Below are 13,388 nucleotides of genomic sequence, written 5' to 3'. Positions count from 1 at the left end.
AAAAAAAAAAAGAAAAAGAAGAAGCAGGCTCCATGCAGGGAGCCCAATGTGGGACTTGATCCCAGAACGGTAGGATCACACCCTGAGCCAAAGGCAGAAGCTCAACCACTGAGCCACCCAGGCGTCCCATACGAATTAAATTCTAGGATTATCTCTTTTTCACAAATGAGGAAACTAGAGTATAGAGAGGTTAAGTATCTTTGCCAAAGTTGCACTGCTGTTATGAGCTGGGATTCAAAGTCAATCTGGCTTGAATATGTGTCCCTAACCACTGCCTTCTCAGTAAAATTACATCACAAGTGCCCCTTCTAAAAAGTTTGTTTTCAAATTACTTTTTAAATATAAAGAGCCTTTGTTTCAGACCTAAAGAAAAGTACTTCCTCCTACTTATATAAGACAAAAAAAATGAGAAGAGGGTGAAAGAGACCACATAGTTCTTTTGTGCTGTGTTTTGTCTCTTAACGGGGACAGAATCTACCTCATTTCACACACATCCCTTTTCTTTTTTTTTTAAGGTTTTATTTATTTATTCATGAGACACAGAGAGAGAGGCAGAGACAGGCAGAGGGAGAAGCAGGCTCCACGAGGGAAGCCTGCTTGTTCTCTCTCTCTCTCTGTCAAATAAATAAATAATATTAAAAAAAAAAAAAAGAATGAAGTCAGGTAGAGGGGTGGGAAAAGGGGAAGTCAAATGACAAAACCCCAAATAATCTTGGCTCTTATGAACAGTTACTCTGTTCATTTACCCGGAAGCACCAAACAAAAGCAGCTCCCCATTTCTCTGTTTCAGTTTCCTGAATATAACTGGACCACCAACTGGCATCCATTGTTCCCAGCTCACAGAACAATGTTCACTAGCATAAATCCATCAGTTCTGGTACATATCCAAAGAGCTAAAAAAAAGAATACCACAAGACTGAATGAGTGTCTATATGCACATACCTCGCAATATGATTCCACAACAGGCATGTCATACATGTGAGAAGCAGTTGGCCCCTCCAAGCACTGATGCATGTTCAAGCTTGTCAAAAAATATATTACACATCAGACCAATATGCTGAGCAGGATATTCTGTTTGTAGCTCTGTTTCCTAACATTTTACACATCTTCAGAGTCTCTGCACTCCCAGTGGCATGTGATTCCCCCACAAATATCCCAGGACACTAACAAAATGAGAAGTTCAGAGGTCAAAACCATTTGTGGTGGGAAGTTGTGGTGTGTTTCTAGGGCCTATCTCATCAAAGACCACCTTCCCACCCACTTTCTGGGCAACCCTCAGAGGATGGCAGCTGCTAACTTAAAAAAAAAAAAATGTGCATGGTGGAGGAGGCAAAAAGGATTATTTTTAAGAAAGAGCACAATCTAACTTTTCTCTCCACCACCCACTCCACACCACCTCCTCATTCCCTTGTCTCTCCTCCTGCTTGCTCTTCCATTTCACTCTTCTTTCCCAGGCTCTCTCCCCGTTGCTCAGTGAACCACACCTTCTCACATGCATTTCCTTCTCAGTGTCCCAAGCTGGGCCGGCAGCTCGGACACCACAGTGGGAAGAACAGCTGTGTAAGGACTCAGGGCTGCCGCCAAGCTCAGAGAAACAAATCTAGTCCCACCTCAAGGCTCCAGATGTGTGGGAATCAAAACACTCACTTTTTAGAAGCCCTGCCTTGACATGGGAGCCATGAAGAAAAGAAGCAGCATCTCTATTAAGAGCCAAATGAACCTATTAATTATGTCATCCTGCTGATGTGCCTAAATCCTGGAAGATACTAGGCTTATTTCTTCTTCTAAATTCCCTTCATTATTGAATTCCATGCCTCTTTAACATGGCTTCTGAAGCTGAGCTGCCTGAATTCTGTGCAGAATAGTAAGCATTTTTAAGTGTACACGATGAATCCATGTGCCCTGTGGATGAATTTCTTCCATCAGCTGTGGGCGACAAGCAACTCAACACACTCAGGAGTCATCTACCCAAAACCAAAATACCACTTTAGCAATAGTTGAAATAATGAGGCACTTTCCAAAGTGGAATAATTAAAAGTTAGGACCAGATTTTATGCAGCAAGGGAAGAAGGCAGAGCATGGAAATACAAAAATGATGTGCAAGAATTAAAAACAAGAAAATCAGCTAGCTCTTTATCAGTTAATGCGAAATATTCAGACCAATAAAAGCAATATTTATGTGTTCTGCAGTAGTAATCCATTCACTCAATTACTCTTCAATTTATTAGGCACATACTATGTGCCAGGCACTGTGCCAAATGCCAGAAATAACATAGTGAACAAGTCAAATCTGATCCTATCACTCACAGAGCTAACAATCAAGCATCAGCACAAGACAAAGCTGCCGGCTCACAAAATCACAAATTGGAGCATGGATTAGGAAGGACAGAAAGAGCTGAGAAAGAGTGACATTGGAGAACCTACGTTAGATAGAGTCATAGGAAAAGGCCTGTCTCCATAACATTTGAAAGCTAGAACACAAAGAGAAAGAAAAACTAACCAGGACAAAAATGGGGTGACCATTCCAGGAAGACAGGATTAGATATGCAAAGGCCCTGAGGCAGAAAAGGTCTAGGCAACAATGAACTGAAAAATCAGCACGGCTGAAGTAAAGTGAGTAAGATGAGGATGACACATAACAGGACTTGGTGAGACCCTGTGGGCCAAGATGCCCAATCAAGATTTTATTCTAAGGACAAGAGGAAATTTTCAGGGGAAGAAGAGCCTAACCCAATTTGTACTTTATGATGATTCTTGTTGCCTCTGGGTGGTAAAGATGTGAAGAGTGGAGCTTGTTGCAATTGTCTAAGCAAGAGATGATGATTCTCTGAACCAGAATGTGGCAGCTAAACTGAAAAAGAATAGACAGATTCAGATATATTTTAGAAGTAGAACCAATGGATTGTATATGAGGATGAAACAAGGAAAAAATCAGAGATGACTCTCATCAAGTTACTCTATTTATATACAGGGTTTTTCCAGAAGTTACAAGCATCACCTGATATGTCAGGCTCCTGCAGGAATCTGATCTATGGGACACGGTATGCCTGTATGTGCATAAGGAACTCAAACACCCTGGATCCAAGAATAACAGAAACTGTGCGTGGTTGTTCTTGAGAAACAGTAATGGTATACTAGGCAGATATTTCAGTGAGTTTTCCCATAAGGATTTTATTGTCATGTTGATGCCAGAGCCCTGTAGCTTCCCCAAAAACCTAGGCTTAAATGCCTTTCTATACCTGGGTGCAAAAATTCTGACTTTCACATACAAGAGTTCCATATAAACCAGCTACCCATCCATTCAGTCTGCATGATAAGCAGTAGAGAAAATACAAATTTCTAAAGGGACCTTGATATCAAATTGGATGACCCACTGGGGTGCATGGATGGCTCAGTTAAGCATCCAACTCTTTGGTTAAGCAACAAACTCTTTTTTGTTTAAAGATTTTATTTATTTATTTGAGGGAGAGAAAAAGAGAACATGAGTAGGGGGAAGCCCAGAGGGAGAAGCAGACCCCGCTGCGCAGGGAGCCAGACGTGGTGCTGAATCCCAGGATCCCGGGATCATGACCTGAGCCAAAGACAGATGTTCAACCAACTCAGGCACCCAGGCACCCAAGCGTCCAACTCTTAATCTCAGTTCACGTCATGACCTCGGGGTCATGAGATCAAGCCCCAAATTGGGCTTTGTGCTGGGCATGCAGCCTGCTTGAGATTCTCTCATTCCCTCTCTCTTTGCCCCTCCCCTGCTCTCTCGGTCGCTCTCTCTCCCTCTAAAAATAAATAAACAAATAAATAAAATCAGCAATGCTCTTTTAAAAAAAATGAGTAACACATGTCAAATACGTCAAGGTATATATATAGCATAACTTATTTACTGGCAAGAAAATAACTAACTATAAAATGTACATTTACAAATAATTTTCTTATGATCACTGAACAACCTGGTCCCTAACAATATTCTCTCCATAGGACCCTCTCAGAAACTGAGTGTACAACACAATGCAGTACTCCCTCAGGGCGGAGGCCTCAGAGGGAAAGAGAATAGACTGCCTTGTTTCTTTTACAAGCTGTGCTCTAACTGGTCCCTGAATGCTCCCATGACTGATGCACTTTTAGTCTCAGTACCATTCTGATCTGTTCGTACCCTTTTACCTATCTGAGTGTTACTGGCATTGTTTCTGTTGCCCTTCCTGAAAAGCTGGTACATAATTATCTCAAAATCCCTTGGCCCACTCGTCTAGGTGAGCATCTCTCACCTTTTTATTATTTACAGTGACGATATGCTCTTGTTCCTACATTGCAAAATGAGAGATGACTTAGAGACAGAGGGAGGGAAAGCGTCAGATATATATCTCTCTCTCTTATAACACACACACACACACACACACACACACACACACACACACACACACACACACACATACACAGGGGAGAGCACCTATGGTTCTGGCACAGGCTTTGCCCAAACAGACAGCAAATAGAGATAAACAGTAGCACTTTATTTGGCAAAGGGGTGCAGAGTATTAACTATGCAGAGTATTAACTATGACCTTTTTTATCTGCATTTCAAGGACTTTTTAAATTTTTTTAAAGATTTTATTTATTTATAACACTCATAAAACAATCAATGTGATTCATCATATCAGCAAGAGAAAAACCAAGAACCATATGATCCTCTCAATAGATGCAGAGAACGCATTTGACAAAATACAGCATCCATTCCTGATCAAAACTCTTCAGAGTGTAGGGATAGAGGGAACATTCCTCGACATCTTAAAAGCCATCTACGAAAAGCCCACAGCAAATATCATTCTCAATGGGGAAGCACTGGGAGCCTTTCCCCTAAGATCAGGAACAAGACAGGGATGTCCACTCTCACCACTGCTGTTCAACATAGTTCTGGAAGTCCTCGCCTCAGCAATCAGGCAACAAAAAGACATTAAAGGCATTCAAATTGGCAAAGAAGAAGTCAAACTCTCCCTCTTCGCCGATGACATGATACTCTACATAGAAAACCCAAAAGCCTCCACCCCAAGATTGCTAGAACTCATACAGCAATTTGTTAGCGTGGCAGGATACAAAATCAATGCCCAGAAGTCAGTGGCATTTCTATACACCAACAATGAGACTGAAGAAAGAGAAATTAAGGAGTCAATCCCATTTACAATTGCGCCCAAAAGCATAAGATACCTAGGAATAAGCCTAACCAAAGAGGTAAAGGGTCTATATCCTAAAAACTAGAACGCTTCTGAAAGAAATTGAGGAAGACACAAAGAGATGGAAAAATATTCCATGCTCATGGATTGGCAGAATTAGTATTGTGAAAATGTCAATGTTACCCAGGGCAATTTACACGTTTAATGCAATCCCTATCAAAATACCATGGACTTTCTTCTGAGAGTTAGAACAAATTATTTTAAGATTTGTGTGGAATCAGAAAAGACCCCGAATAGCCAGGGGAATTTTAAAAAGAAAACCATAGCTGGGGGCATCACAATGCCAGATTTCAGGTTGTACTACAAAGCTGTGGTCATCAAGACAGTGTGGTACTGGCACAAAAACAGACACAGAGATCAATGGAACAGAATAGAGAACCCAGATGTGGACCCTCAACTTTATGGTCAACTAATATTCGATAAAGGAGGAAATACTATCCACTGGAAGAAAGACAGTCTCTTCAGTAAATGGTGCTGGGAAAATTGGACATCCACATGCAGAAGAATGAAACTAGACCACTCTCTTGCACCATACACAATGATAAACTCAAAATGGATGAAAGATCTAAATGTGAGACAAGATTCCATCAAAATCCTAGAGAACACAGGCAACACCCTTTTTGAACTCGGCCACAGTAACTTCTTGCAAGATACATCCACGAAAGCAAAACAAACAAAATCAAAAATGAACTATTGGGACTTCATCAAGATTAGAAGCTTTTGCACAGCAAAGGATACAGTCAACAAAACTAAAAGACAACCTACAGAATGGGAGAAGATATTTGCAAATGACGTATCAGATAAAGGGCTAGTTTCCAAGATCATAAAGAACTTATTAAACTCAACACCAAAGAAACAAACAATCCAATCATGAAATGGGCAAAAGACATGAAGAGAAATCTCACAGAGGAAGACATGGACATGGCCAACAAGCACATGAGAAAATGCTCTGCATCACTTGCCATCAGGGAAATACAAATCAAAACCACAATGAGATCCCACCTCACACCAGTGAGAATGGGGAAAATTAACAAGGCAGGAAACCACAAATGTTGGAGAGGATGCAGAGAAAAGGGAACCCTCTTACACTGTTGGTGAGAATGTGAACTGGTGCAGCCACTCTGGAAAACTGTGTGGAGGTTCCTCAAAGAGTTAAAAATAGACCTGCCCTACGACCCAGCAATTGCACTGCTGGGGATTTACCCCAAAGATACAGATGCAGTGAAATGGCAGGACGCCTGCACCCCGATGTTTCTAGTAGCAATGTCCACAATAGCCAAACTGTGGAAGGAGCCTCGGTGTCCATCGAAAGATGATGGATAAAGAAGATGTGGTCTATGTATACAATGGAATATTCCTCAGCCATTAGAAATGACAAATACCCACCATTTGCTTCAACGTGGATGGACCTGGAGGGTATTATGCTGAGTGAAGTTAGTCAATCGGAGAAGGACAAACATTATATGTTCGCGTTCATTTGGGGAATATACATAATAGTGAAAGGGAATAGAAGGGAAGGGAGAAGAAATGTGTGGGAAATATCAGGAAGGGAGACAGAACATAAAGACTCCTAACTCTGGGAAACGAACTAGGGGTGGTGGAAGGGGAGGAGGGCGGGGGGTGGGGGTGAGTGGGTGATGAGCACTGAGGGGGGCACTTGACGGGATGAGCACTGGGTGTTATTCTGTATGTTGGCAAATTGAACACCAATAAAAAATAAATTTATTTTTAAAAATATTTTATTTATTCATGAGACAGAGAGAGAGAGAGAGGCAGGGACACAGGCAGAGGGAGAAGCAGGCTCCCTCCAGGGAGCCCGACGCGGGACTCGATCCTGGGTCTCCAGGATCACACCCTGCACTAAACCACTGAGCCATCCGGGCTGCCCCCAAGGACTTTGCTTGAAACCGACCCCATTATTTTAGTCGGTATATGAAGGATTCCTTTCAGAAAGGCTTTTCCCCAACATTCTGACAAAAAGCACAGAATTCTTATATCCTGCCCTTTGATCCTTTCTGTCTTACATTTATTCTAATATGTTTAAGTTTTAATTTTGTGGTCTATCTCCAAGGTTTCCTCCAACCTTTGCTCTCTAATCTGGTGGTCCATCTGTACTGTTCCTCTTCAGATAGTACTTCACTAGCTTCGAAGCCACCTGCTCAGTTTCGGTAGTGAGACTACAAGATTCACAGATTCACATCACCACACTTCACGCCGTCTTTAATTTAACTCTGTAAATTCACTTTTCAACACTCCTGAGCTGTTAATTCTAATTTGGCCTCTCATCACCTGCAATGACTGAGCCAGATCTTTATCTGTGCCACCCATGGTGCATTTTATTGCAGGTTCCATATTTCTGCAACTGTAGCGAAAAGATGAAGAATGTACAGAGCTCTGCCAACATGAAAAGCTGTCACTATGTAGCTCCTGTTGGGGAATCTCCCAAAATTGGCATGTGTTTCTATCGCTTCTCCCTGCTTCACATATTCATTCTCACTTCAGCCACAAAGCTCCCCAGATAGCCAAATATTCTCCACATCAGAAGAAGCAAAAGCAACAAACGCATATACCTAAACATACAGTCCACCCTATCAATTGAATCCTTGAGTGTTTGTTCTCTGAATTCTTATTAGTCTGTTCTTAATAACGCTTCTATCCAATGTATGATATTTAATATCCTCAACGTTTCAAGAACTGTATCCATCTACATTCTTCTCTGGCTTACAGGATGTTTTTCCACTCCTCCCTTTCAAATCATCAACCTGGCCCACAACCTGGTTAAATGTCATCTATAACCCTATCAATGTCATATGTATATATAGTTCTCATCTTGATCTACTGTCTTAATATAACCTATTTTAAGCAAAAGCAATCCAAAAATTTCTTTGAGTCTTCCTTACTATTGATTCCTATAGTTAAATACCATCTATAACACTCTGCCCTGTTTCATTAGTCAAAATGTACAATACACAAGCATGCCTAAATTTCCTTAGATCTTTTCAGAATTCTACCAGATTCCCTGCTAGAACAACCTGCTAGGACAAAAAAAAAAAAAAGAGTCCCACAGACACTATATTTTAGAGGAGACCACCCCACTACCATTGTGCCCCTCCCATTAGTCACAAGACCCTAAAAGATGTCTTTCCCAAAGATATAGGAGTGAGGTGGTGAAAGGCAGCAACACCCAGAGAGTACTCACTGAGAGGCTTCAGGATGCTGCTGCTGGATTCATCAGCATTTTCCACATCTGATTTATCAGAGTAGTTCTCAGAGATTCTTTCTTTTTCCTTCTTTTCTTTGTGCCCTGTCTTTCTCTTGTGGCGTCTCCTTCTCCTGTAGCTCTTCGGCACATGGACCCCAATGTAGATGGTATGGTGGCCTAAGAAAGGTCACAGATCATCAGTCATTTCAAATCACATTCTCTGCTGCATATAAATTTCACAAGCTCCTCAGGTCAGAAGAAAATGTCTATGAACTCATTACCATTTTATATTTGACAAATAAACTTAGTTAAACATATAAACTATTTTTATATTTGAAAAATAAAATCTCTTCCCAATTTTCAGTTCGCTAGAGTATAATTCAATCCGTTGGCTGGCGCTAGGATTCTGTGAGGGTGTACTCCAGTGCCACTCAGATAGACTCCTTTTAAAAGTTTAGGGAAGCCAAGAAATGCCAACCCAGAAATCAGGAATCCCTCATCCAGCCATACCTCCATCATAAATTAGCTATTTGACCTTGAGCATGTCCCTTAACCATTCTGGGCCTCAATTTCGTCATTTGTATAGCAAGAGGCTTACACTGGGTGATCCCCGGAGACCTTTCCAGTTCTAACCCTCCTGAGTCCTCTTCAGGGTACTGAAAAAGGAGGTCTGGGAGCAGCAAAAAAATAAAGATCTAACTCAAAGTTCAAGAAGTCATTCTGCTGCAGATAAGCTCTTGCATTAAAACTTTTTTTTTCTTTCTTTTTTTTTTTTTTTTAACCAAATCAGCAGAATAGAGACTTAGAACTGGGACAAATTGAGAAAAAATAAGACATACTTGGAGAGAATATTTTAGAAATACTCAAATGTTCACACTAGGAAACAGCTAAAATGAATGTCAGTTACAGTGCCATTCTCATTTTTCTTTTTTCGTTTCCAAAAGTTTCTAAAAACTGGTTGTTGCAATGATAAAAATAAACCCAGCCCAGCAAAAATTGCCTTGAAGAGAAGGGCATGAGGAAAAAAGATTGTGAAAAGCTTTTAGTTCTCTAGATGGAAGAAGCTGCAAAACTGACAAGTGGTATTATTTTTACAAAATCTGATAAGACAGGGGAAAAAAAAGGAACTCAAAGTTCCACATCTTTAAAAAAAAATGGGAAACTTTTACTTTCACTTTATATACAGCATAACTTCTGAATGTGGGAACCACTATCTCGGAAGAAATGTGAAAAAAAAATTTTTAACTGCAAATTAGATTAGATTATCTCATCTTTCCCATTTCCTATTCTGGAATGACTCCTTGATGACCACTTTACAATACCACAGATAATATCACACACCTAACATGCAATACATATACATGCAGTACGTCTAATATAAACTACTGTGAGTTACTTTCCACAGTAACCCATCAGGCATATCTAAAAACACTATAATTCACAGGGATGTTCCCTTAAATTGGAAGGATTAAAACAATTATATGCTCCTTCAAGAGAAAGCTTCCAACTAAGGAATGCAGATCCCTAAATGAATGGGTTAGCATTCCAAAAAAATCTGGTATTTGGAATGAAGTTGGAGGCATCTATATAAAGTATAAAACTCCCCTCAACACACATAGACACACACACCAACTCAACTATTACAAAGCACAGTGAAATTCTCTTCACAGAATGAGTGCCAATGAGAAATTTATCATGTCTAACCATTTGCAAGCAAATTGTTCTCATGGGAAAGCTATATTATACTAGGAAGTAGGAAATGTCTCAGAAACAATGTGAATTAAGAAACAGTGTCAATTGTTTCCTGTGCTCCAGTTACCAAGGGAGTCCTGCAGCTTTATCTCAACTCACACAATATATGTAAGCAAAGCCAACCAATTTCTTCAGTAAATCAAACACTGAGAGCTTGGTTGCTTTCATTCAGGAATTAGGAAAACGTCATGAAAAAAATTAAGAAATTGGAAAATTTTAAAACCTATCACATTAAATATTTTCTATATCTTATTAAATAATGGCAACTAAGCAAAAAAAAAAAAAAGGCAGTTAAGCTATATTAGTCAAATTGATGTTACATTGCACTGTTGGGGATTTACCCCAAAGATTCAGATGCAATGAAACGTCGGGACACCTGCACCCCGATGTTTCTATCAGCAATGGCCACAATAGCCAAACTGTGGAAGGAGCCTCGGTGTCCATCGAAAGATGAATGGATAAAGAAGATGTGGTTTATGTATACAATGGAATATTACTCAGCAATTAGAAACGACAAATACCCACCATTTGCTTCAACGTGGATGGAACTGGAGGGTATTATGCTGAGTGAAATAAGTCAATCGGAGAAGCACAAAGATCTTTATATGTATCTACCCAAATCTGCACAGTGTCTTTGATAAGTCATTTAAAAGATAGTTTATATGGGTCGATAGGATTCTAAGATAAGATTTCTGACTATAAACTCTTTTTGTTGTCAACCTAACCAAGAGGGTGGGTGATTCAGAGAGTGAGCTTTCAAAGCCCATGGAGAGGAGACTACCTTAACTTCTGGGACCTAACTGGAGGTGCAACATCACAAATATGGTGTCATCTTATTCACATCGTGATCACATGCCACCCCACCCCACCCCTATGAAGAAGATTCAGCTTATCCCCATCTCTTCTAGCTCCTGCCTCAGGTTCTCTCTCTCTCTCTCTCTCTCTCTCTGTGTGTGTCTCTCACACACACACATACACACACACCTCACTCACTTTATCACACACTTTCACACAAGTGGGGAAGCTTTCAGATATGATGATGCTCTTTGCAGCTCAAATACCAAGCTGAACTGTGGTTCCTTGCAAGACACCCCAAATTTCAGACGTTTTTTCTCAGCTTTATTGAGGTATAATTTGCATGTCATAAAATTCACTCATTGTAAGGATACAATTCAATGATTTGGGGATTATTTACAGAGTTCTGCAACCATCACCATCAATTTTAGAATACTTCCACCAATCCAGTAGTGCACTTTCTGTTCCCACTCCCATTCCATATAACCACTCTTAAGCATTTTTGATACTCTCAGTGATGGCCTCTGGGAAGCTACAATACTCTGGTACCCAAATGGCCATGACTTTTTTGCGGGAACCCTTACAGCACAGCAGAACAGCATATTTCCTGAGTGAAGAAGATCCTGCTTTCCAAGAGCTGCCAGAGGAGATCATGACACTGGGCAAAACTCAAAGCACCCTCCTTTTCTTCTCACACATTACCAGTAACTAAATTTTCCTTTTCTGTGTTGGGTTCAGGGAGAAGAGAAAGAGCCTGGTCCTGAAGTTAAATAAACCGGAACTCAGGGAAGGTGCTGTGTTTTCATCAATTACTTCTCCGTCACTCTCCATGTCAGCTTCTTTGCCCAGGGGAGGAGAACAAGACACCCTTGCCCTGGAGAGTGAAGGGGAAGGCTTTCTCAAAATGATCACCAAATATTTCATAAGCTGTACATGCCAAGTAACAAAAATACTGAAAGTAAAATGAGCTCAAATGGAAGCATTCTTGCTGCTCCCACAGAATACCTGTCTTCAGGAAGCAGAATTACTGATGAAAATATACTATTGTTGATAAGAATCTCATAGATGGATTTCAATATTTATTTTCAGTAAAATATCTTTTTCTGTCTCAGAGATCTGTCATGAAGAATGATGGCTATTTTTAAAATTGTAACTCATAAAAACGACAGCAAGCACTTAGGAAATCTACAAAGGTTGACGGCATAGTATTATTTCATATATAAAATAAAAAATGAGAAACTTGACAGACAAGCTTTCCAATCCAGCAAGAGTCTACAAAACTGCAGATGCTGAAAGAATCAGGGACAGTTACCTGCTTAACTTGAAGAGAATTTTAGACTTAAAAAATAAAATAAAATCCCTCCCCTAGAAATTTCACTGAAGACTGTTTCCAAAGTTTCACCAAAAACTTCTTCAGAAGCAACAATTTTTTAAATAGCTATAATTCATAAGAAAAGGTTATTGTTTCAACTATACTCAAATAGAAAAAGCTTGTTTTAAATATTATTAAAATAAAGTTTGCATTTTTGCTACTAAAATTGCATAAACTAAAACTACTGAAATCTACATTTGACAGTTCATTTAGGTATGAGTCAAAGGGCATTCAGTCCTTGATTTGGCAGTGGCCTCAGTATCATGTGTTCAAATAAATACCCTACATACCTTTCTCTGACAGATGGTGTAAGTTCCTAACAAACTCTAAATGTCTTGGGAATATCTCATAATCCATCCTACAGCCAATACTACTGGGAAGAAAGTATGGTTTTCCTAGTTATCTCTGAATGTCAGAAATTATCACTAGGTGATGCCTGTATCTTCCCATCCTCACCTGCTCCACCTCAGCTGAAAGCAGAAGTACTGTGACGTTATCATGTCCAATTCTTCCAATTCCTGAAATAGTTCTAAATTAATGTCATTGATAGTTGCTATCATGTTTTCAGACCAACAGAGAACTCTTACACTTAGTAACTTAGTAACTCTACAGCCATTCGAGTTAAAGAGGTTTTCACAGACATTACCAGGGATGATTTAGAATTTTGTAGAATTAAACCTATCAAACCAGAAAAGGGTTTTATGCCAGCCAACCTCAAACTCTAGAAAGGGATGGATAGTTAAAGACCATATGCCTCTATATGCAAGATAGATCTATTAGCTCCTTTAAGAAACATATTACTGTGTTTACTGTACATACAGATGAGAGTAACTATTTGTTGGATACTTACAAATGTGTCAGGTTCTAGCTAGATCTCTTATATCCATTACCTCATGCAATTATGACAACTGTACAAATTAAACACTATTATCCTAATTGTACAGGCTGGGATGCCTGGGTGGCTGAGCGGTTGGGCACGTGCATTTGGCTCAGGTCATGATCCCGGGATCTGGGATCGAGTCCTGCATCAGGCTCCCTATGAGGAGCC

At 40.0% G+C, this 13,388-nt stretch overlaps 1 protein-coding gene across 5 annotated transcripts in view; it reads right to left on the bottom strand.

The window, feature by feature from the left end:
* Positions 1-13,388, bottom strand: part of SLC4A4 (solute carrier family 4 member 4) — a 343,107-nt gene that overhangs the window by 268,252 nt on the left and 61,467 nt on the right. For all 5 annotated transcript variants that reach the window (XM_041724407.1, XM_041724406.1, XM_041724405.1 and 2 more), the window contains exon 3: positions 8,419-8,598. In XM_041724407.1, the coding sequence (XP_041580341.1) occupies positions 8,419-8,598 (180 nt within the window). The remainder of the gene's footprint in view (positions 1-8,418; positions 8,599-13,388) is intronic.

Source organism: Vulpes lagopus, chromosome 12 (genome assembly GCF_018345385.1).
Source record: "Vulpes lagopus strain Blue_001 chromosome 12, ASM1834538v1, whole genome shotgun sequence".
Taxonomy (NCBI): domain Eukaryota; kingdom Metazoa; phylum Chordata; class Mammalia; order Carnivora; family Canidae; genus Vulpes; species Vulpes lagopus.
The sequence above is the reverse complement of the archived record's forward strand: the minus strand, read 5'-3'. Positions and strand labels throughout refer to the sequence as shown.